Below are 25,673 nucleotides of genomic sequence, written 5' to 3'. Positions count from 1 at the left end.
TGTATTTATGTAGACAATTGGTTTGGATGGGGCTGTGTCTTAAAGAAAGACTAACTGGCTTGTAGGAGCCAGAATACTTGCTGTTTGTCCAGGGGTCAAATACTTGTTTTTCCTCATCAGATGGTTATCAATTTTAATAAAAAATGTGATTTTCATTTTCATTCTGTTTTCACAAGAATGACATATAAATAACCCTATTTAGAAATAAAAAATCATTCTCAACTACTGGGGTGATGTTGTAGGGGAGTGCATCTACATAGAAAATACAAATGAAAAAGGAAATTATCTAATGTGAACCATTCTTTGTTGAACTTTAATGCTTTACAAACACCAAAGCAGGTAAGTGCTGTGACTGCTCTTCTGAAGAGATTTTGGAGAGGGACATTAGGTAGTCAAATACACTGGTTGACTGACATGACCCCGTTGTATTCATTTTTTTGTTAACAACTTTTTATTGTTTTTAAATGTAAACAAGTACAGCATTCAGACAACCGTACAGGCATATTGCAATAAAAAAAAAGGCACTTACAGGTAGCGATTACAGCAATTCCTTAATCTTATATGCCATTGTTTGCCACACTAGAATAGTATCAGCTCCAGTACTGTGCATTCTTGGCGACACCATTGTATTCATATACTACTATCAATCCAGGCTAAAGATAATGATATTAATAATGCATGCATGTAGCTTCCTCTAAATTTCAGGTTGTGGTCAACTAGCGGGGCCCGCTTTGGTTGATTTGATAAATTGATCAACATAGATTGTGATTGGTGGTTGGCTGTGCATGCAGAGCCTGCATGTCACGCACTAGCAACACACTGTATCCAAGAGCTCTTCAGTCGCTATAAATTACGATATATCAGACACCGCTTTGTAAATTAGTGTTATGTTTCCAGCGTCGCGGCTCCGAACCGTAACGTTAGCTGGGACAGACGCCTTGTTTCTTTAGGCTAAAGGTTTATATTAGCTTTAGCCTCGCTGGTAGCAGCTTTCTGCGGTGAAAAAATGTCCGGGAGATGTCGTGACTACGTTGCATTAATCAGGTGATTTAGTTCGTCTTTGCAGCGAACATAAAACACTGAAAACTGTAGCTTCACTACCCATGGAAAAGTATGTGCATCACTGATGGCAGCTGCCCAGCTTCCCATAACGATAAACCCCGTCGGACTAACGTTACGTCACATGACCACCTGTCTTAAAGGGGAAGGGCCGGCCGGTAACAATCATGTAAAAGGAGAACGGTGAAAGTTTACTTTTCTATCAACCAGCAAAAAAGTCTTGGCGCCAACGTCCTGCGATGTGACTTCGTGCACATCGCGATGTATACGATGAAACAAAATATCGTGCAGCCCTAACTCCTATTCACCCAAACTCTGGCCTGCGTCGTTACTGTCTTCCTCTCACAACCGTATGTGTTTGTTTGAGGAAAAGAAGAAGGAGAAGTCCAACCTTTTGTGTCCCTTTTAGCTCATCCTGGCGCAGGCATTTTGCAGAGAGAAAGAGGATGAGGGAGGGAGGTGTGACATTTTCTCAATGCGACCTACCGTCACAAAGAAACCTCCCTCCTGTAACATTTTCCCTCCTCATTCATCGTCTCTTCTTACTGTAGCCAATGCTGCGGCTGCTTCCAAAACCTTTTCCCTTTTTAATGAAGAGATCCACAGCAACCGTGATGTCATCTGGACTGGTGGTTTATTTTTCCCCTGGCTTCCCGCTGGGACTGTGCTGGCCAGTCAAGGTTACCTCACACACTGGGGGGGTGGGGGGGGGGGTAAGTATGTTCACCTGCTGAGTCTGACCTCACATTAACAAACACCTCCTCTATCATTCCTGTTTCTTTTAGTGTTTTTTTTTCTCTCCCGTTTGTCTTTATTTGAGTCTGTCCTGACTTTGCGGTCTCTTACTCTCTGCTTCTCTAGCTGTTTTCAATAATGGACATCGCCACAACGGTTGTGATTGGTGTAAAGCCTGTCAACGGTTGCGATTGGTGCCTCGGTTTTGAAAAATTGGAAATGGGCTTGAACGGGCTCTTGGCCAGACTGACTTGCAGAGCAAATCTCAAATTTGCCGGAAGTTCTTCAGGGTTTTCGCAGGCTACCAGATCCCGACATTGTCCGGAGTTTCCCTTTCTCATGTGTGCAACACAACAGGGGATCGTCTGTGTCAGATCCGTTCTCACTTACGGGAAATACTATTGCTGCATCCACTACGTTTCGGTTTAAAAAAATTAATATCTTTTGCTACGTTTGCGCCTCGCGTTCACACTACTGCAGCTATTTCCTAGCCCCTAAAACTGAGACATTTTGGAAACACCGCTACCCCCGTTTTGGTTAAAAAACTCTGGGGTTGCACTGTAGTCTGGATGGGCGATGACATCGATTGTTTTTGTTCCAAAACGTACCTTTTAAAAATGAAAAAGTAGTAGACTAGATAGCCTCTGTTTGGTTTAGGCGAGGGGTGGCACCTGGGTAGGGCGTGCAGCAGACGGGACGTGACCTGGATCACACCGTCAGGGAGCCATTCGTAGCTTGGTCATACAGAACAAAGAACCTCATAAAGAGTCTCAATCCGTTCCTGAATGTGTCTGACTATTTCGGCTTCATCTTCATGTAAATCACCCTTCTTCTTCACCCTCAGATGGTTGTTTTCTTTAAACACAACGTTTTAAACATAATGGTAATAACAGTCCAAAGCGATGTTAAATTGCATGACGTTTTTCTCGAAGTTGGACCCCACAACCCCAAATACATGTCTTCCACAAACCTCGGAAAACACTGAATATGTAAGTAGTAGAAGCCGCTGCTGAAAACCAGAGTCAAATCCTTGTATGCAAGAGCACACATAGCCAATAAACGAGATTCTGATTAGGACATGAATAAACAAGGCTTTAAAGGTCCTATGACATGCGGCTTTTTGGATGCCTTTGTATAGGCCTTAGTGGTCCCCTAATACTGTATCTGAAGTCTTTTATATAGGCCTTAGTGGTCCCCTAATACTGTATCTGAAGTCTTTTATATAGGCCTTAGTGGTCCCCTAATACTGTATCTGAAGTCTCTTTTATATAGACCTTAGTGGTCCCCTAATACTGTATCTGAAGTCTCTTTTATATAGACCTTAGTGGTCCCCTAATACTGTATCTGAAGTCTCTTTTATATAGACCTTAGTGGTCCCCTAATACTGTATCTGAAGTCTTTCCCGAAATTCAGCCTTGGTGCACAATTACAGCCACTAGAGCCAGTCCCACAATGAGCTTTCCTTAGCAGCCTGACTGATATGTATACAGTATGCCAGCTATGACATCTAGTGAGCTTGAAGATTCATGTTTTTAAAGGTGCACTATGAGTTCCTGCATGAAGTCACACTTCTGTTGACGTTCCAAGTAAATTCCAAAGAAAAGAGAGCAAGCTCGCCCTTCTCCCCATGTTTCCGTAACTGTCATGACTAACTGTCACTAACCCCCACCCCCTCCCCCAACCATCTTGTCGTTGATTGGCTGGAGTGGTTTGTTGAATTTTGGTGCACAGCCTGTGCCCCTAGTGTTTGTTTGACGTTAACGACCCCTGTGTTGTCTCCTGAGACTGGGCTTTTTCATGGTGTGTTCAGGCCGGCAGCTAGCGGGTCAAGGAGAGATGCCTACTATTTGAGACAAAAATGAAATTGCGCTGAAACCACGCAGGAAGTCATAGTGCACCTTTTAATGTATGTCTGTATGTTCATGTAGTGGCAACTCATGTGACATAGTCTGTTGGTCTGCAAAAAGACTCCATTAGGTTTTGTTTTAAATGTGAAAAAATCGTGTTTCTTTTTCTAAGTAGTGCTGTCAGTTAAACGCTTTATTAACGGCGTTAACACAAACATCATTTTTTTTTATCGCAAGATTAACGTTCTTTTTGGCCTAGCAAACTTTGTAGTTTTTTTCACATGCTGTTGCAACAGAAAAACTACAACACCACACCGAATCTAGCTAGACCGGAAACGCAACAACAGGCACGCCGCACACACTTGTTTGGACTTGTGAGCCGGCCAAAGAGTAGCAGGCTAACGTTACGTTTTGAGTGGATGGCGAGCACGAGACGCGAAAATGGATGCCAATAAGATTCTGAATGGAAAGTTTACTTTTAAAAAGTTGCCAAATGGTACCATTGACAAGACCAAAGTTATCTGTGTGTTTTGTCCCCCCTGTGTGTTTTTATGTAATAATAAAAAGGCAAAAATGATTTAAAAGCCACAAAAGCTGCAGTGGCACCAGTAGAAAATCAACAAAACTGTTGTGGCGAGCACAATTGTTTGGGCGTAGATCGGTATGTGTTGACCGCAGCACTTAAATGTTACCGCAGCATTGTTGGAGGACACTCTGAGGCTCTGCGGCCCAGGATGGTGCAGCCGGCGAGTCCTCTCACAGCTCCTCATTATGGCTTTCATAACAAGATGTAGTCGGACAACACAAACCAGCTTGTGGGTGTGGAAAGTTCGAGGTTGGCATCTTGCTGCCAAAACTGACCGTAGGGCAAAACAAGTGGACTCTGCCTCTGGCTAAGTGGCCTCCTTTTGGCCTCCCCCTCCCGTCCCTGATCACACTGTGTGTGTGTGTTTAGGAGGGCAGACATGACCTCATGTTGGCCCCCGGCTGCAGAGTCTTCTCAGAAGGTCTCTTATCTCTGCCAACCTCGCCTCGGCGTGGGCTGAATGTGGGGGCGGGTCTCTGCACTAACTTTTTTAAACTGGTGGCTATGTAGTTGTTACTGAAGCTGGTGGACTCACAGGAAGGCCAGAGATCATTCTGTAGCATTTGAGCGGGTCCTTTAAGGCCTGCGGACACGCTGCCTTTAACCTGGGGCTTAGATTTAAAGATGACCTCGGTCACGTGTAGAATTTAAGTGTGATATGTACAATATATATTCATTATTTTCTTGCATAAACATGAGCAGTATGGAAGTGTTCCCTATACAGGGTTTCCGCGGGGTCTTAAAAAGTCTAAAATTCCAAAATCAAAATTTTAGGCCTTAAAAAATCTTAAATTCGCAAAAGTATTGTGTTCTACGTCTACATCCTACGTCCATGTAACGCTACCCTTAATGCTCTTTGAAATGTTTTATTTTTTATTCTTTGGTTTTGTAGTTCTTTCCAAATAAGAATTTGCTGTACATTAACAGATTATTATTACTCTGTCGCTTTCATTCAATTTTAATTATTTAAGTACTTTTGTGCCTCTGCATTTCCTTGTACTTTTATGTCCCGATATAGGTCTTACATTTTCATTCATAAAGGTCTTAAAGCGCCCATATTATGCTCATTTTCAGGTTCATAATTGTATGTTAAGGTTGTACCAGAATAGGTTTACATGGTTTAATTTTCAAAAAACACCATATTTTCGTTGTACTGCACAGCTCTCTCTCACTGCTGCAGATCCTCTTTTCACCTGGTTTCTGTTTTAGCTACAGAGTGAGACCTCTTTTCTTCTTCTTCTTCTGTACTATCTTTGATTGCACATGCTCAGTAGCTCAGATGTAGAGCATGTCAGCTAGCTCCATAGACAGTAAAAGAAAGGCTGTTTCTCCAACTTCAGTCAGTTACAAGGCAGGATTAGCTGGGAGACTTCTAAATGAGGGCGCACATGGAAGTAGTTCTTTTGTAGATTATGGTGAACTTGTGTGTGTTGTAGCATTGCTTTGCTATTGAGAACGAGGTAGCATGCTAACGCTATGAGCTAACGGTTGCGGTTAGCCAGCTCGTTTCGGCTTGTGACGTCACAAGCCGTGCCGATTTTGAACAGCTCACCAGGTGACTGAAGGCAGGACACATTCAGAAACCGGATCTCACTCAAAACACCATGGATGGATTTTTTTCAAAGTGTGTATGCGTGTGGAAGCACCAGACACACAAAAGAACACCCTAAATCCCAGAAAGTGTTTCTTTTTTCATAATAAAGGCAATTTAAAAAGGTCTTTAAAAGCCTTAAATTTGACATGTTGAAACCTGCTGAAACCCTACCTATAGTCGCTGCAGGTTAGCAGAATGAATGAATGACTCCACTGTCTCCACTTCTCTCTCTGTCTGCTTCTGTCTCACTGTCAACAAAAAAAAAGCAACTGCACGGAAAGTGAGTTCATGCTTGCTGGAGTGTGGGGGCGTAGTCCACGCTGCGAGGAGTCTGTGTGGTGAGGTCGTTCGCTTGGCTTCAAGGTAGAGCCTGAAATCCTCAGAGAAATATGCTATATCATGACTTTAAATCCTCAGAGAAATATGCTATATCATGACTTTAAATCCTCAGAGAAATATGCTATATCATGACTTTAAATCCTCAGAGAAATATGCTATCTCATGACTTTAAATCCTCAGAGAAATATGCTATATCATGACTTTAAATCCTCAGAGAAATATGCTATATCATGACTTTAAATCCTCAGAGAAATATGCTATATCATGACTTTAAATCCTCAGAGAAATATGCTATATCATGACTTTTAATCCTCAGAGAAATATGCTATATCATGACTTTTAATCCTCAGAGATATATGCTATATCATGACTTTAAATCCTCAGAGAAATATGCTATCTCATGACTTTAAATCCTCAGAGAAATATGCTATATCATGACTTTAAATCCTCAGAGAAATATGCTATATCATGACTTTAAATCCTAAGAGAAACGTGCAGGTTGTACCGTATTTTGGGTCCCACAGAAACACCATCTGTGCGGCTCAGTTTGTCCCATAATCTTCTCTCTCTCTGTGTTTCTGTCTCTCTGTCCAGTTGTTTTATTTTTTAAATATTCATTTATTGGCCATTATAAATGCCGAAACCGATCAACTCTATATCGGTCGGGCTCTACTTCAAGGTCCGTCCCACCCAAAAGAAACAGAACCTGCAGTTTATTCCGAGGCTGTAATATGTTGAGTCGTTACTGTGCTGGTACGGCTGCTGTTTCCAGCCGTGCCTAGAGGCCGAGGGGATGCTGTCAGTGCTGTTACTGATTAACCATCACACGCTGTTTTCATTGCACAGATACCGATCTCCCCGGAAACAACGCAAACACAGAAACCATAAATTTGCCTTAAGTCCTGGTTCCAGTTCCAAAGCCCTTAGGATAAAAAGATCTACTATAATCTATCCATCATCGGATCATGGAACTCTTTTTATTTTTTATTATAGGAGCAGTGTGAGAAACACAACGCAACAATGTGTGTGCTTAGATCATTTGAAGGAATTTTAAGGAACATTTAGTCCACTTAAAGTGTCATTAAGAAAAACCGGTTGCTTATGTTGAAGCCGACACGCTCGGAATCATCTTAGTAATTCCCAAGTAAGTGCATTTTGAAGCTATGTTTTCTTTAGATGATCTCAATTATGGTTGTTTTATGGAAACCCAAAAATCACAATAATATTTCACACAGTTCTCTTTCATGTCGGGGCCTGAATGAGATTCTTACCACACAATAGGTCTTTTGATTGTAGCATTTTGGCTTTTGTTTTTGGAGTTCTTTACTTTTTTGCGTGAGGACAAACAGTTTTCCACAGACCACAGCTGAGGAAAGGCAGCACTTGTCCGGGCTCACTTCACACTCCTCCCTACAGTCCCTGCATCTCCTTCCATCATTCACATCCATCTGTCAAACTACTTGGCTTCCTCTCCTTTTACATTTTTCATATTTCTCCCCGAGTACCTAGCTCCAGCTGGAACACATCAGCACGTGTATCAGCTCTGATTACACACACACACACACACACACACACACACACACACACACACACACACACACACACACACACACACACACACACACACACACACACACTGACGCAGCACTCCAGCCCGTCGCCTCACTGACAGACAGGAAGCAGAGATGATGCAATGTAATCCTGCTCAGGCACACGTGATTAATGTCATGATGTAACCGGCTGAATCCTCTGTTTGCCCGGCAACACGTAACAGACTGCTAACCTGTTCACCTCCAACAGCGACAAGACACACTCAACTCCAAAACCAACAGGCTCGGGTTCAGACTCGCATCTGCCTCGCGGTCTCCATTCCTAGAAGGACCTTTTGACTCGGCTTAATCATTTGTTGAAATCTGTCAAGTGTTGAAAGTTGTGGTTTTGTTCTTTGATCAAATAGTGTCTAATCAAATTTTATGGCAGTTTTTTTCACGTAGAAAAAATCCCTTTACAGCTCAGGGCTCAACAATAAGGATTGCCTGATGGCCCGGGGCAAGTTAAACGCCACACCATGTAGTGATAGACCCATTTTATTGGCCGGCCGATATTGGCCAATTTGCGGCTGCTGCGTTCGCCGATAGTTTTTTCCCGGCATTATTTACAGACAGGCGTCCACAGGCAGCTCTGTGTTGCTGGAGACGCTGCACCCATCCATATGATGCACATTGCACACATAATTTGGGTGATATGAATGTAAGATGATTGCAGAAGTGACACTGATCTGTGTTTTTGGTTATTATTTTTAAAGAAATGGCAGAGCAGATTCTGAAAACTAATCCAGTGTGGCAAGGTGTACATTTTTATGATATAAATTGAGGGAGCAAAAGCAGTATCAGCTCCAAATATCTGCTCAAGAAAATCGGGAGTCGTATCGGTCATCGGCTAAGGATGATGAAAAAAAAATCGTTATTGGCATCGGCACTAAAAAATCCATATCGGTCGATCCCTAACGCCGGGCAAGTAAATATAACAGCACAAGTGGATCGCAAAGTTACGACAATCAAATAAACAACAGCGCGAGTACCACAGTTTCTCTTCAGGCAGTGACCAACTGGATTGGAAAATAGCTGTTTGGGCACTGAACTTGATGAATTTACGGTTTATCAGAACCAAGGTGAGACAAGATGCTAACGTTAGCGAATGCTTCGGCCCCTCTGACTCCCCGCTGCAGGAGACGTCGTATTCTCCCGACACGCTGTATTAACGTTACCGCTTAAAACGTTTTCCAGGGTAGTGGGGGGTGCATAACACTCAAAACCAACAAGAAAAATTTATTAATGTCCCCTCAGCATTTTGTTTTGGTGCTGTATGTAAAATGAGCGTTGATGTTAAATAACCTGTTTCACGTAACGTTCTGAGGTAACGTTACTGTCTATTTGCTTGATTTTTCCTTAGCGGTGGTTAGCAAGCAAATAAGCCCACTGACGGCAACGTTATTGTTCATATTTGGCACAAGTTTTTGTAATAGCAGTAGTAGTGGTTATAGTGAGTACAAATGGGATTCTTTATAGCCCTGTGTGATATCTGTAAAGCTATATGGACGAGAGCATCTCTTAAAATGGCCTTTTTTTCCCCATAAAACCAACAAAAGCAATGGGAGTGTGGCTTAAATGGCTCATTTGTGTGACATCCGGTTGTGTTCTTTAACCCCCAAATGTAGCACAACACAAGTAGACTTGACAAGCCAGACCCACATCCAGATGTTGCGTCTGGGAACTCCCCATTGGCAGGGCTCAATCCGAGGGGCGGGATGAACGGTTGTCTTTCACATTCCCTCTGCCGTATCCGGTCTGCAAAACTCCGAAAACATCTTCCTTTTTAAAGTCTTCAGAGTCGCGGCCAAAGCCGATTCCAAAGACCACTGTTCGCCAGCAGCAGCAGCCGTCTTCTTTGCTTTCAAGTAGCGGGGAATTCCCGCGAAACCGCCGCAACTCTGCCGTCATTATGTTAAGCCCCGCAAACCGACTCTATACACGGTGTGATTGGCCTGGCCAGAATTGGGTTTTTCCAGCTCGCAAGCCAACGGAGAGTTGCTAGACTGACCCTGGCTGCAAATTACATTTGCTGCCGCTAGCGGGCGTCTAGATTTCTAGGCTAGTTTCCCTTCAGGTTGTTGAAGGATCTCGGCATTTCCGATCGCACTTGAAAGCAGCTTCATTTCCCGGAGAAATGGAGAAAGAAACGAGACGGAGGGACTGAGGAACCAGTCAGCGTTGACACAAACTCCCGGACAGTTCAGTGCTTGTGTTTGGGGCGTTTTTAAAACTTTCTTGTGGCAGAGCTAGAGGCAGTAATGTTTCATGTTTCCTGTACAGGACTCTCACACCGCCTCAAAACACACCGTCGAGTTGCGTTTCTCCAAAAGATGAATCAGTCTCCAATTTATGACAATATTGAGTGAAAAGCAAAACGAATATCTATCCGCCAACATTGAAAATCAAATACCTAACCAATAGGGCTGGGCAATATATCGATGTTATATTGATATCGCGATATGAGACTAGTTATCGTCTTAGATTTTGGATATCGTAATATCGTATAAGTGTTGTCTTTTCCTGGTTTTACAGGCTGCATTACAGTAAAGTGATGTCATTTTCTGAACTTACCAGACTGTTGTAGCTCTTCTATCATTTACATTTACCCCACTAAGTCATTAAATAATTTCTGGAGATTATTTATCAAAAATCTCATTGTGTAAATAACATTTTGTTAAATCACCAATAGTCAACCATACAGTATTGTCGCAATATCGACATCTAGGTATTTGTTCAAGAATATTGTGATATTTGATTTTTTTCTATATTGCCCAGCCCTACTAACCAAATGCACGAATAACCGAATGGTCGAACATTCCTTTCTGACCCTAGCTTATACACGGTTAAAATGGAGAAAGCTTGAAGCTGTATTTCACTGGAAAGGATTCCAACGCGGGGGCGTACAACAGTCTGCAGCTAGAGAGTCTTGCTTCACTATTGGAGATGCCATGGGCGCTGGTCGGAGGTGTAGGAGAACAGGAGTTAATGGTGCATGCACCTTGTAAACTCAGTGGAGTGGGGAAGCAGTAGGTACAGGCTGTACTGTGAATGTACTGTCTGCTCGTCAGTGTGCTGATAACAGCAACCAGCTCAGTAGCTGGAGGCCAAACAGCAGCAGAACCAGGCCTGGAGTGTTTTTAGAGGATAGACACGTTGAGGTAAACAATGGTTTAAGCACATAATGTGCCTTTAGTAGGATGGCTGAGACATTAGACACAGTTTATATGGGCCTGAAGGAACAAATGATGATGATTTCCCAGAGGAGATGCTGTCTCTACCGTATGTTTGACATGTATATGTAAATGTTATTGTATGGAGTCCCAATGCAACCATCCTCGGGGAAGGAGAGATCCCTTATGACCTGTAGAGATGGAAAAATAAACCCATTTTAAAGAAAATTGACAACCAAGGATACATTTGACTGCTTGTTACATTAAACAGATCACTGTACGGCCGCTTACTCATCTCAAAACAATCTGTGTTTGCAACTGCAAGTAAAAAAATAGAGTATTTCTTTACGGTGGTTCACCGTGCTTTGGAAAAGGAAGGAAAAGTCTCTACAGTTGCATTTTCTTAGCAGACTGAAGTTAAAGGAAACATTTGGCTGTCTTTTAATTTTTAAATTTTCAATTTAACCTTTATATAACCAGGTAGGCCGTTGAGAACAGGTTCTCATTTGCAACCACGACCTGGCCAAGAAGAGCATAAGCGTGCAAGACAACATACAGTTTCACATACAATAAAATACAAGAAAACAGAATACAACCGGCTACATAAAGTGCAGAACAAGTAGGCATTGCAAAGCTGGTGCAAAGGGAGGTGTAAGTAATTTGGAGGATATGCGAAAGTGATATGGTAATAACACAATATACATGAATAGACAGTGTAGTGATGCAGTGAAGAGTTAATATACAGTTAGTGCAAATAGTGGTCTAGTTAGTGATGCAGGTCAGTGATAACACAAGAAGTGTGAATAGACAGACTATATAAATGTTGAAAGAATCAATGTAAATACGAATTGACACACTATATAAAATGCTGAAATGTGGTAGAGAGTCGATATACAGAAAGTTATTTCCACAGGACAGCTGAAGACATGAAAGTGGAGAGAGAGAGGGGAATGACATGCAGCAAAGGGCCACAGGTCGGAGTCGAATATGTGCGCCTGCTCTACCAACTGAGCTAACCCGGCCACAAACACGATATATTGGCTGCCGATTTAATATCGGCCGATATGGTAATTTTTTTTAACACATTGGTATTGGTTCGATGTCAAATTACATATAATTATAGCAATATGATTTTTTTCTTCTAAAAATGTGATGACGGTCATATTTTGCACACAGGTAAAGGTGCCCAATATCAGTCACTTTGGAAAATATATCACAAAATAAAAAAAAAAAAAGTTCTTTATTTGATTATAATAAAAATGTGTTTTCTATACAGAGATATCAACATCAGTAAATAACGGTATCGGCCATAACAGCAATATTAATATCGGTTATCGGTATCGGCCACAATTTTCACATCGGTGCATCATTATAAAATAATTAGTTAAAAAATGGAGAGAAATGTTCAATTTAAATTAGAACGGACGAAAACTGTACAACTACTTGTTTTACGCAAACGTGTCAGCTCTGAATTGTGAGTAAGAGTGCTCTTGAGTGTGCGTAGATTCTGTTCTTACCTAAGAAAAAAATCCCAAATGAGAAAGCATTGGTGAATGCCAGAATCTCCATGTAAACTGAGTAAGTAACGTTTGGTGAATGAGGCCCTTTGTTTTGATAACTCATAAAAATGATTAAACCAAACCAAAAATATGATCCACGTTGATCAAAAGCTCTGACACAGTGAAGACCAGCCAAGTACTACATAGGCTCGCATCAATCATATTGTGGCATGTTTACAGGAAACGGGTTGGTCTGGTGGCAACGACAGCACAAAAAAATAAAAATGCTGAATGTTAAAATGTGGTCTGTTGTGCTGCTGAGGAAGCAGTCTTGTTCTTCGCTGGTGGTCAGCGTACACACCCACACACACACTGAGAAAAACAAGGACCCTCGTGGCTACTTCCTCCCCGAACCAGCTAACAAAAACATCCAACAGTCTGTTAAATCCTCCTTTCCACACGGTGCACTTTGCTGCGTAATGCCTACCCATCTATCTCCCTGTGCTGTGCGTTTGCATCCGCCGCATTACAATTCACTTGGAAGCCATTGGGGGTAATTTAGCAGCCCTTCTTCAGCTCATTGAATCAAACAGTCAACTCACGCTGGAGCCAAGAGAGTTTTTAAATCACGTTTTGGATCGTCCGGCCTCTTTAGCTGCCAGGAAAACAATACACAAGATTGATTGAGCCTGTTTTTTTTTTTTTTTTTTTTTTTTTTTTGTGTGGGCCTGCGCTGCAGGGGAATTGTGAGATTATGGGCGAGCTGCCCTGCTGACGTGCACAACTGTCTGTCCACTGCCTGTCTGTCTGTCCCCCCCCGCGTGATTAACTGCATTATCTTTGTATTGTGTGAGAGAGAACCTCGGCAGAGTTTGGTTTCAGCCCGGTGTGGTGACAGATGTGATGGATTGTAGACGTACAGGTTACATCAGAGTGTGTTGCTGCTCTCCACGGGACGCGACAAAAGATGAATGTCGGTCCAAATGTGATGCGGCTGGGGGACTCGAGTCCAGAGGAGGGATGCTGGGAGAGTGGAGGAGGAAGAAAGAACGCAGAAGTTGAGGAGAAGATTATGAAATCCTGGTTTTACTTCCATCTCAGTGTTGCAAGTTTACATGCCTTTCTGTCCAGTAATCACGTTATGGCAGTCGTTGGTTGCTGTATCTGTTTTCTTTTAAGTCACTCCGTCACAGATCCTCTTGTGAAAGATGATGTAGCCTGTAGGGCTGTCCTCGACTAAAGATATTCTTAGTCGACTAACACTTTTTTTGTCGACTAATCGATTAGTTGATTTAATTGACAGAGCTGTGCGCTTTGAGAGGTGGTTAAGACTAGAAAGCACAATATAAATGTAGTTAATTAACCATCTGTAAAACTGAGTTTCTCCACAATTAATCCTGCAAAAGCACCACTTTAAATCTTGTGTTTACCATAAATGTTCTCAGAAGTTTCCTGAAATAAATAACTAAGCATGAATAAGCATAAAAAATGACTAATCGACTAAAGAAATCTTAGTCGACTAAGACCAAAACGACTGATTAGTCGACTAATCGACTGAGAGGTGGCAGCCCTAATAGCCTGATCTAATTTTGTACCCATGGGAAGTTGTCTTTGCTGCCCTCATTTCACTCCAGTGTTGCTCTTTTTTTTTTTAGGACTGTACTGTACTTACTATTAGGGCTGCCACTAATGATTATTTTCATAGTAACGGTTAAAGAAGCTCGGTCTGATACCGTAGCTACTGAGGTGGTTTAACCTGGAGTGACCTGGCTGACGTTAACAAGCTGTTTATCAAGAATCGCCTGACCATGTTGCGTTGCAGAATAACAATGTTTATTTTGGTAAACCGTTCAGCTTGAAATGTCCATTCTTTCACGTTTTCAGCGTTAAATCCATAAACAATTAGACAACGTTTGAACAAAGGGTTTTGGCGCCAATGCGCTCCAGCGTCACAGCGCTCGGTGTCGCAGCGATAACGGTCAAAAACCATTTCCCCTCTCCAGGCCAAACACCTGCCGGCAACAATTTGGAGCTTACCTTTATAACCTCGCCCCCGGTAATACCACAGTGACCCCCAATGTACACACAAGAAACAACACTCCAAGTCTGAACACTCGAAGCAACATATTTGGCTCCTACAGTAACTATTGATAAGAAGATATAAGATATACTTTATTGTCCCCGAAGGGAAATTAGTTTTGGACTCTGTCCTTTCCGCGGCTTTACAAAGACAACCCAAGATACAGAAAATAAACATCTCTCAACACATACTCTCATGCAACACAGAACATGCTCTCATATAGAGGTGGGCAATATATCGTTTAGACGATAATATCCAAATTGTTGTCTGGACGATATGCAAAATTGGGATATCGAATATTTCATAATTTGTACAATCCGACCCCCCAAACATGAAAAGAGCTGAAGGAAGTTAAAGAGAAAACAAATAATGTACACTATAACCTTCTAAACAATTATATGTAGCGATTTTAATAGTGTAGGGGTTTGTTTGACTGTATTTTTTGTACAAAATCACGATCGTCCCGCACGAGAGTAAGCTGCTACTACTTCTTACCTGTGTGTTATGACGTTCACTCATGTCAACAAAGATGGCGGCGCGCGATTGTGCAGCGGCTCTCCTGTCGGTGTATATTTATACAAGGACGTACAGCCACACTGAACTAATCAATACAGGACCACGATACAACACAGCCGTTACGAGAGCCTTCCAGGCGGCTCATAACATCCCGGAAGACATAGCCTGACCGAGCCCTCCAGGTTGTTGTCGGCGCTAGCACGGCGAGCTAACTATCTACCGGCAGAATGAGAAAATAACTCCGGCACGACCAGAGGCGGAGGACTGCATTTTTGTGCGTAATGAATGGAGTACCAACTGCAGGATTGTTGCCCAGCACGGCTCACCTGACCTGGAGCCCTGTCGGTAATATACTGACCATTTTATTTACTGCGAAAACAGCACACTGCCGTCTACATAGCCCCCGATGCTAACGTTAGCACAAGTTTGGTTCACTGCTAACCGTAGTGAACAAACTGCAGCGCGATCACCTGGATACGGGATACAGGGGACTTTAACAAGGTGTCCTTAAAGTCTGTTCCCCTCCAGCTTTCTCCCAGCATGTAGATTGTGTTACTAGAGGGAAGAAGACACTAGACCATGTTACTCTAACATCAAGAAAGCACACAGAACTGCTCCTCTCCCTCACCTGGGCCAGTCAGATCACATCCAACTCCTGATCCCAGCATACATCCTGGTCAGAAGGACTATACAGCCAAGTAGGACTATCAGAACCTAGTCTGACCCGGCCCTGTCCCAGCTACAGGACTGCTTCCAATAACGACATGGTTGTGTGCAATATGTTACAGAACAGGGCCCTTTGTTTATTGTTATGATTTCATCTTGCTTGTACATTTTCCCAAGAGAACCACCAAAATAGCCTCTGAACAGGGCTTCTTTTAACTTCTAGAAGGATTTCAAAAATATCGTCTGAATATCGATATCGAGATATTGAAAAAAAAATATCGAGATATTCATTTTTGTCAATATCTCCCACCCCTACTCTCATATACATTAGACAGGTCTCTATATAGTAAGCACATTAACTCTTCCTTTCAGTGGCAGTTTTTAATTGAACAACCCTGTCGGCTGCATTCTCCGCAGTAAATGGAGCACAGCCCTTGCGCAAAGAGATATAGCACAATAACATATTGCCCAACCCCAATAGCCTATGAATTGCACAAATTGACACATTTCAACATAACCTATGCAGTACACAATGACGTGTTGAACAATCCAAACGCCCATGTATTTCACTACTAACATATTGCACAACCCCAATAACCTACTTATTGCACGATGACATAGTGCACAACCCAGCCAGCCTACCTACACGTTAGTGTTGGTAAGTTTATAAATTATACGTTTGTATCGGTTTAGTTTGCATTTAGGAACTGGATTAATGAAATAGTTGACAACCAATTGATTCATCTTTGCAGCTCTATTTTCAATCCTACCTTATTCTGTCATTTTAAAAAGCCTCGTTCACAAACGAATCACAGCTCTCAAGGATGCAAATAGCAGTCCATGCAGTCAGTTACGTGTTTGTTCTATTTTTAATCACTTAGCCTGCACGTCAGTAAAGACTTGACCAGTGCGGTGAGATACACACTGGCCACCACATGCTTTTAAAAGAGGAACTTGCTCTGTCTAACCTCTGTGGGTTGGAAGGTAAATCTGTTGATCCTCTGGCCACACACGGTATCACAGCTGCGTGCGGTCTGCGGTACGTGTGACCACACTAAGCTCTGATGTAGCACTGTACTATAGTACGACACTATATAACCACAACAGGACACAGGGTGTGAAAACAGCACGCTGTCACTACGAGCTGGCTACGCAAGCATGGTTTTGAGACTCCAGTTAGTTATTTTTTGCACCCTTTTGCAGGGTAACTCATACAGTTTGTGGGAAACATTTAAACAAGAGAGATGGAATTTCCAGCTAACTCACAAAGTTTAAGTTTTACTTTAATTACCTACAGCTGACAGCTTCTGCCAGCAAAAGTCATTCCCACACAAAAAAAGACTATAAATCTTGAATGGCAAAACTGTGACTGCTGTGTAGAGCTGCAGTTATTTGTTGATTTATCAGTTACTCGGATCAGCAGAAACCTAATCAGCACATATTTTGATAACTGATTAATTGTTTCAGACAAAATGCTTCCAACCTCTCAATTATTATTATTTTTTTTTGTACTTGTTTTACATGAAAGTTAATTGGGTATTTTGGAGTTTTAATGTCTTATTTTCCAGACACTTTACTTTCACATAACCTTATACTCTAGGTAATTGTATTGAGTATTAACAGTTTTGTGTCGTTTAAGGAGAAAACTAATTGATAATGATAATAATTGTTGGCTAATTCTGAGTGAACCCTAACCCTAAAAGCTGATTTGTAGTAGTAGAGCCTACATGCGCTGGTGTGTCTGATTCTTCCTGCCGTATCTCTTTAAGAGAATAGTATGGCGAGTGTGTGGTAAAGCGAGTGAGAAAGTGACAGGATTAGCTTTGGAGCGAGTACCGATTCCTGCGGCCGAGACGGAGAAATAGAGTCTCTCCCATGAGCTTTTAGCCTGACGTGGTCACACTCAGATTCTAGTCAGAATATGAGTCTGATGCTGCTCCGTTGGGCTGTGATTATGGGGCGTGTTTCAACCGAACCAGGAAAGAAAATGCCTCTGCACTCAATTGGATAGACCTACAACCAATCAGAGCAACGGGGTATGCTGAGCGATGCATAGTTGTCAACAGAACTCTAGTGCACAAACGCTGAAAGAAGTTGAAAAAGAAGATGAGTGTAAACGATCTTTGCCGGTGTTGTAAAGAAATTCAACCCAAGCGCACTTTGGTGATGTGGTTGAGTCCGTTACTGTTGGTGATCTGTCCATCATCGTATAAAGCCCGCCCTGACTATCTGATTGGTCCAAACAGCTCTGGTTCGAGCATAATTGCTGTTCAACGGATCAAGTCCAGACCAAACTTCCCGTCCTCAAATGTTGTGGGCGGGGCCAAGTTCGGCTGGCATCCAGGATAATGTTCTTTCTGACCACGGTCGGAAATCTGTTACAGGAAGCGTTAACCCTCTCCTTGATTACGTGTTGTTTACGGAGAAGGAGAACCGGCAAATGAGTAGCAGGAAATGCCAACAGTAGTTGGGGCCTGCGTTGCCGCGATGTGTTGTTAAATTCTTTGAGAGGTGCATGCAGGGTTAACAATTTGTGTTTACTTCCTTGAAGGCGGGTACTCTGAAGTTTTAAACTATTGGATCTTCCCAGAGCCAGTCTGGATCTGCCATAACCACTCTTCACCGCCATTACGGAACTACAACTCAAACTAGCGCACAACCTCAACGTCATCGTTCTCAGCCACTCCCTCTGCTCGCTGATTGGACCGGTAAAGATTTTACCGGAGAAAACCACAGAATATACCGCAAACCCAGACAGCGTACTGAAGGAACAATTTTAATTGAGCGGAAGTACGTAGGAGGGCGGAGCCAGGCTAGAATTGCTTCACTCACCAGCCCAAAAAAAAACAAACAATAGTAATCTATTGAGTGGCTGGCCACATTTCAACATTCACTAGCCATTTGGCTGGTGGACGAAAAAAGTTAATTTAAAACCCCAGGTGCTTGTAGATTCAACGCTGAACCATAAAAGGCTTAAGACTTCTTAACCCAAAGTGTCTCTGGTCACTTTACTCGTTTACACAAGCTGTGAGTCCATTGCAAATTACCTTCATTGGTGCAAATTCTGTGGATTAGCCCAGACGTACTGAGTATATGTTACACAGCAGTGTAAATATAACACACCCCGCCAGGTCCTTGAGTCCCTCATAAACCGTCACCGTATCAGCGCCGTAGTTTATGCTGTAGACTTTGATGTTCACCGCGTCAGACAGGGCGGCTGTGTTTGCTCCGATCTCCTCTTTAATAGGACAGGTAGAGTTCACCTGCTGCACCGATGACGGCATGACCTCGCACACGTTACAGCTGTAGACGTGTGTCAGTCTTCTTATCTGCCGGTGTAGACCTTGAAGATGTTTACATACTGGGAACTATATTCTCAGAAGGCGAAGCACTGCTACTTGAGTGATTATTAGTCCAACTCTGGGCGAACTCTCTGCTCCTCACCACGGGGCTTCTCAGGTGCTGCGAGCAAATCACTCCGCCCGAGTAGCAGAGAGTAGCAGTGCTTTGCCTTCTGAAAATATAGTTCCCAGTATGTGTACGGTGTACGGCTGTGTGTCATGTGATCTCGTTATTTGTACACGCTGTGACTATACAAATCACAACATGTAAACAGGAACATGTTAGTGTTATTTTGTCACTTATTAGGAGCAGTAGGCTAGATGGAGCCGATTACCTCCAGGATCTGTGCTAAGCTAGGCTAGATGGAGCCGGTTACCTCCAGGATCTGTGCTAAGCTTGGGTAGATGGAGCCGATTACCTCCAGGATCTGTGCTAAGCTAGGCTAGATGGAGCCGGTTACCTCCAGGATCTGTGCTAAGCTAGGCTAGTTGGAGCCGGTTACCCCCAGGATCTGTGCTAAGCTAGGCTAGATGGAGCCGGTTACCTCCAGGATCTGTGCTAAGCTAGGTTAGCGGCGGGTGCGCCAGACAGAGTTACGACAAGCACGGATATGAGAAGGGTATGTATGGACTTATCTAACTCTGGGGGACACGGTGAATAAGACAAAGTCCCAATAAGTCGTCGTGTTCCTTTAAGAGCGACAACGGTAGAGAGTAGCGATGGGCGTGAGAATGTTTTGCAAATTTTGAACCCTGAAACACAGACTCTAGACTAACTCAGAAAGCTCTTTCAATAGTTAGTTTTATTTACACACACACACACACACACACACACACACACACACACACACACACACACACACACACACACACACTTACTCTCTGACCTCTTAGCTGTCTTCCATGCTGCTACATTACATTTTCAGTCTGTACAAGGAGCAGCGATCAACAGATTGCTTGTAATCACACCCTCCCTCAGCAGATCACAGTCTGTCTGCCACCTGCAGGTTGAATAAAGAGCTACAGCGACAGACTGGGACAATGGAATCAAATGGTTTCAAATGGTTTCAGCTTACGTGTCTTACAGTGATTGTCCTTGCCCCAGAGACAAACCAACATCAGCTACACACACACACACACACACACACACACACACACACACGTCTGCAGCAACCGAAGTTGCCATCCACCAATAATGCACTCAGTATTATGTTGGACAAGTAGAAACCCTTTGTCTGATCTGGATACATGTTTAAATGAGACCACAGTGGGGGAGCAGAAGGTGAAACAAGGTGGTGTTCTCTTATATGGTGTTAGCTTGTGCATTATGTCATTTGTGCAATAAGTAGGGTATTGGGGTTGGGCAATATGTTATTGTGCTATATCTCATTGTGCAAGGGCTGTGCTCCACTTATTGCGGAAAATGCAGCTGACAGGGTTGTTCAATTAAAAACTGCCACTGAAAGGAGGAGTTAATGTGCTTACTATATAGGGACCTGTCTAATGTATATTTTATCTTATCTTATATTTATGGATAGAGACTGTAAAAGAAATGCTTATATGACAGCTTTTCTGTTTCATGATTCCTTCCAACAGCAGCATATGAAAATATGTTATGTGTTTTGCTGTGATGCAAAAGTAGGTTCACTAGCGCTGCAACTAGAGCTGCAAAGAATAATCGATTAGTTGTCAACTATTAAAGTAATCAATCAGTTTGAGTCATTTCTTTTATTTTTTTTTATGAAACCTAAGTCGAACTTCTCTGATTCCAGCTTCTCAAAAGTGAACATGTTCTAGTTTCTTCTCTCCTCTGTGACAGGAAACTGAATATCTTTGAGTTGGGGGCAAAACGACTCAAACTAATTGATTAATTGAGAAAATGATCAACCGATTAATTCAAGTTGCAACTAATGGTTATTTAGATTATCGATTAATCTGCTGATTATTTGCTCGGTTAATCAATTGGTGTATAAAATGTCCGAGTTGATTTGAAAATGTCTGGTTTTATGCCTCCAAAGCCCAGAGATATTTCGTTTTGATATGATAGAGAGGCAGGTAATCTTATAATTTGTTTCCATGAAAAAATTACTTAATCAATTATCACAATAGGTGTGTGTGTGTGTGTGTGTGTGTGTGTGTGTGTGTGTGTGTGTGTGTGTGGGAGGTGGGTTCAGGTTTTATTGGCGGAAAGTAACGGAAGCTTTCACTACAGCTCTTTCATACGTGCAGCCATCTGGGAGCTGTGCGTGTACATCTGGATGTGGGCCGTCCAGATGTTTCTGGGAAAGTCATCTGGTCCGTCGGCAAGAGAGAGGAGGATATGAGCCCAGGAAGGACTAGTTTCCATAGCAACGGCAGATGTTTCCAAAAATTGTTTCGGCCTGAATCCCACACAGACGTGTGTGTGTGTGTGTGTTCTTGTTTAACTATATATGTGGGTCCAAAAAGCGGCAATACAGTATACTTGTCAGTATCACACAAAGATAGTGAAACGCTGTGTGTGTGTGTGTGTGTGTGTGTGTGTGTGTGTGTGTGTGTGTGTGTGTGTGTGTGTGTGTGTGTGTGTGTGTGTGTGTGTGTGTGTGTGTATTTTCTCTGGAGTCCCTCTTTTGGAAAGCGAGGGGAATATTGAGGAAGTCCAGAGGAACTTTTCCTTCATTATGCTGACAAACTGAATCATACGTCAGACTCTCGGCTCGCTCTGCAGCTGCTCGGCGACTGAAAGTGTCGGCTAATGACAGAGAGCCGGCGTCCCCCACGCTGAGCGTCTGCACTTTAACTGCTCCTGTTGCATGCGGAGAAAACCAGGTGTGTTTGGGTTTCTGTTCAGACAAGTGTGTGTGTGTACCTGTTTTACTATATTCGTGGGGTCCAAAAACCGGGGTCTACAGTATCCTTGTGGGGTCTGCACAGCCTTGTGGGGTCCAAAATGCTGGTCCCCACGAGTTTAAAGGGCTGTTTGAGGGATAAGACTTTGTTTTAGGATTAGGGTTAGAATTAGTTTATGGTTAGGGTGATGGTAAGGGTTAAGGTTAGGCATTTAGTTGTGATGGTTAAGGTTAGGGTAAGGGTTAAGGTTAGGCATTTAGTTGTGATGGTTAAGGTTAGGGTAAGGGGCTAGGGAATGCATTATGTCAATGACATGTCCCCACAAAGATAGTGAAACCTACTTCAGGAGGGCTGATTCTTTCTGTTTGTTTTAATACACAGACAATTTTCAGTTTCAGTTTATAATGTTTAAAGAGGAGCATAGCAAAAAGGTGTTTTGTGTGTGTATTTATTTTTCTACCTAAAGCAGGGGTCTTCAATGCGTTTTAAGCCAAGGACCCCTTAACTGAAAGAGATGGAGCAGGGACCCCCTACTACATATATTGTATAGAATTGAGTCGCATATTAAACTGGGCCTACAATAACTTGTAGGGCGGCCTAAAGCCTTTATACATACGCATTTTGCATTGAATCCTAAGCCGTTCAAATTGCCTAATAATTGTTGGCATGATTTTATAAATCATGTTTTAATTTTAAACCTACATGTGGCACACATCTGTGGATGGCCTTAGTGACTACCTTTACTATAGGCCAGTAAGCACTGGGGATTTATATTTGCTAATAATATGTTGGATTCATGTTAAGACTTTTAAAAAACAGTTTGGAGGCCCACCTGCATTGACTCTGAACCCCTGTTGAAGATCCCTGATCTAAAGTAAATAGTTTCTTGTTGTGTGTAGGGTCTGCTAAGGTTGTCCCTTGGTGCAGATTGAATTCATTATTTTCATGGACAGATTCTCTGGGTGTCTGTTTTTATCTCCAAAAAGCTTATTTCTATGTATTAAAATCAGTCAACCATAAACCTCGAGAGTTGTGCAGGATTAAAACCTTTATGAAGGAAGACTTGTCGGTTCACCTGCACGACATCTCTGACCTGCAAACTTTTAGACTATTTGCCATTTGCTGGTTTTAATGTGAACAATATAATCCGCTTGGCACTCCAAATATAACCTGACACAAGCAAAGTCTTACCGAGTCTTCTTGTTCTTTTCTCTCTCTCCATCCTCTTCATCTTCTTCATCTCTCCAGAAGGAGTTTGCGGCTCCACCTCCTCTCCTCTTCAGGAAGCTGAGTAACCCCGACCTGTCACCCGCGGCAACCGCTGCCACCAAATCCAAATTGCACCGCCAGCTGAGTCAGGACGAAAGCTGGGCCCGACGCAACAGCCTGGCCATGACTGGTAACACACACACACACGCACACGCACTAGGGTTGTCAACGAATATTATTAATTTGAATATATATTTGAATTGCAAGAAGATTCGAACATGAAAATTTGAATAATGTGAGAGAGAGAGAGAGAGAGAGAGAGAAAAAAAGGGGGTCACTACCGTGGCTGTCTGCCTCGCTCGTTCTCTTGTGGGCCACTGCTTCTGCTTCCTAAACGTCCAGCCCCGAGTCTGATTGAGCTTAGCCGGTAGCGAATTTGTCACGCGTCTACCGCTTACGGAAGTAAACAAACGTGTAGAAGAAAATGGAGAGACGACGAGATTCGGGAACTTCTGTCGTTAAGAGCCGACGCAGACATCGTAAGACAAATTCAAGAGACAGCGAGAGACTCCAGGGTTTCCCACCAGACGACGAGGGCCTGCCTGGGTCCAGTCCCAGACTGATGGCAGGCAGCATTATTGTAGAGCCCAATAGTTTCGGTGATGACAGAATCATGGACGGAATCTCAAAATGAACAATTTAAAAAAGCTATGAGACAAATTGCAATTGTCAATGCTAAAAATACGACTAGCATCTAAGTTACTGTGATTTAAATTTAATTACCCATAGTATCAAATCATAACAAGAGTTGTCTCAAGACACATATAGAGTAGGTCTAGACCACACTCTATAATTGACAAAGACCCAACAACAATTCCCCCAAGAGGAGTTGGGCAGGCATCTGCTGATGGTGGTTGGGACACAGAGACACTGACACAGATATACTGATAAATTAAAGTTTTACGTGATTAAATTAACCCCTGTGTTGTCTTCCCGTCAACCAACAAGCAACTTTTAGTTTTTCTGGGTCAAAATTTAAAATTAAAACTTTTTGGTGAACATTCTGGTCGTCTTTTTCTGGATTTTTGTCGCTTTTCCCGCAAGGTTTTTGGCACTTTTTTCAGCCTTTTTTTTCCCCCCTCACTTTTATCCAATTTTTTTGGGCAGTTTTTCAATGTTCTTTTATCTTTCTTTTTTTTTTTAAAATGCCATAAAATTAAATGACACCCAAATTCAATCAGTCCTTCCAGAAAAATGCGGACTTTTTTGTGATTGTTGCGGGCAAAAATCCTTGATTTTGCGGCACGTTTTCATAAAAAAGGCGATGGAATATGCGGGATATTTATGCAATTTTATGCGATGGAATTGCGGGAACTTTTTGATGAAAAAGAGAAAAAAAAGTGATTTGATGACATAATTAAGTCACTTCATAACGTTCCCATGGCAACATGCTCTTGTGTGAAGTAAACGCAAAATTTTTCATCTTTCTGCTAAGATATATTATGGGACTTTTTTGCAACGAAAATGCAAGGATTATGAAATCATGCAAGCCCCGCATATTTTGCGCGGAAATCGACAATTTATGCGGCGAAAGTGTGGCGTATTTGAAAAAATGCATAAATATGTGGACTTTGGCTGATTATGGCGTTGAATTATGCGATCACATAATCGCGTTTTTCTGGAGGGACTGTTCAATGAAAGTAGTGAACTGATCCTGTACTTTACTAGTTGTATGGAACCATCCACGTTTTTTTTTTTTTTTTTTTTTTTTACAATTTGGTTGAAAAAAAAAAAAAATTCTGATATAGAAACCTTTTGAAAATAGATCAAATTTGACCCGAGGACAACAGGATGGTTAAGTTTTATGTTACACACTAATAGATATTAGAATATATTTGAACCTATGTGGTTTTTTTAGAATGAATTTTCAAATGTCATTCTTGGCAAGTTTTGAAAGCCCTAAAGCCCGTGACACACTAACCCGACCAATGACCGTCGGCAGAAAAGCCAGTCGGCTCCCCGAGTTGGTCCACCGAAGCGACGCCGACTTGAGCGTACGTCCTGCGCGTGCACGAGACGTAATAGAAAACATTGAAAACCGGAAATGACAACGCGTCACGTGGGTCTTCTCCAGCCGGTAGTAAGGTTGGCTTGTTCGAAAATAAGATCTCGTATTTTACGAAAACGGTTCACTGAAACGTGTTTCTAAAAACATTTTAAGCGAGAAATAGGCCGTGCAGCTGCTGAATCTGTCTTCATTTCAGATCGACAAAGGGGCAGTTAAAAAACAATTCGTCCGATTTTGAAATCCCGCTCGTTATTTCCGGGTTAGCATAGGGCTGGGCGATATGCAGAAAATCAAATATCACGATATTTTTGACCAAATACCTCGATATCGATACCGCAACGATATTGTAGTGTTGACTATTGGTGCTTTCACAAAATATTTACACAATGAGATTTTTGATAAATAATCAGTAATGTGGCTATAATGACTAAGTGGGTAAAGGCAAATAATAGAACAGCTAGAACAGTCTGGTAAGTTCAGAAAATGACATCACTTTACTGTAATGCAGCCTTTAAAACCAGGAAAAGACACTTATGCCATATT

General features: G+C 42.4%; 1 protein-coding gene across 2 annotated transcripts in view; it reads left to right on the top strand.

Moving 5' to 3' along the window:
- The window catches only part of mast2 (microtubule associated serine/threonine kinase 2), a 252,925-nt gene that overhangs the window by 29,912 nt on the left and 197,340 nt on the right, over positions 1 to 25,673 (top strand). For both annotated transcript variants that reach the window (XM_028588485.1, XM_028588484.1), the window contains exon 2: positions 23,102 to 23,252. In XM_028588485.1, the coding sequence (XP_028444286.1) occupies positions 23,102 to 23,252 (151 nt within the window). The remainder of the gene's footprint in view (positions 1 to 23,101; positions 23,253 to 25,673) is intronic.

Source organism: Perca flavescens, chromosome 9 (assembly GCF_004354835.1).
Source record: "Perca flavescens isolate YP-PL-M2 chromosome 9, PFLA_1.0, whole genome shotgun sequence".
Lineage (NCBI taxonomy): Eukaryota > Metazoa > Chordata > Actinopteri > Perciformes > Percidae > Perca > Perca flavescens.
The sequence above is the reverse complement of the archived record's forward strand: the minus strand, read 5'-3'. Positions and strand labels throughout refer to the sequence as shown.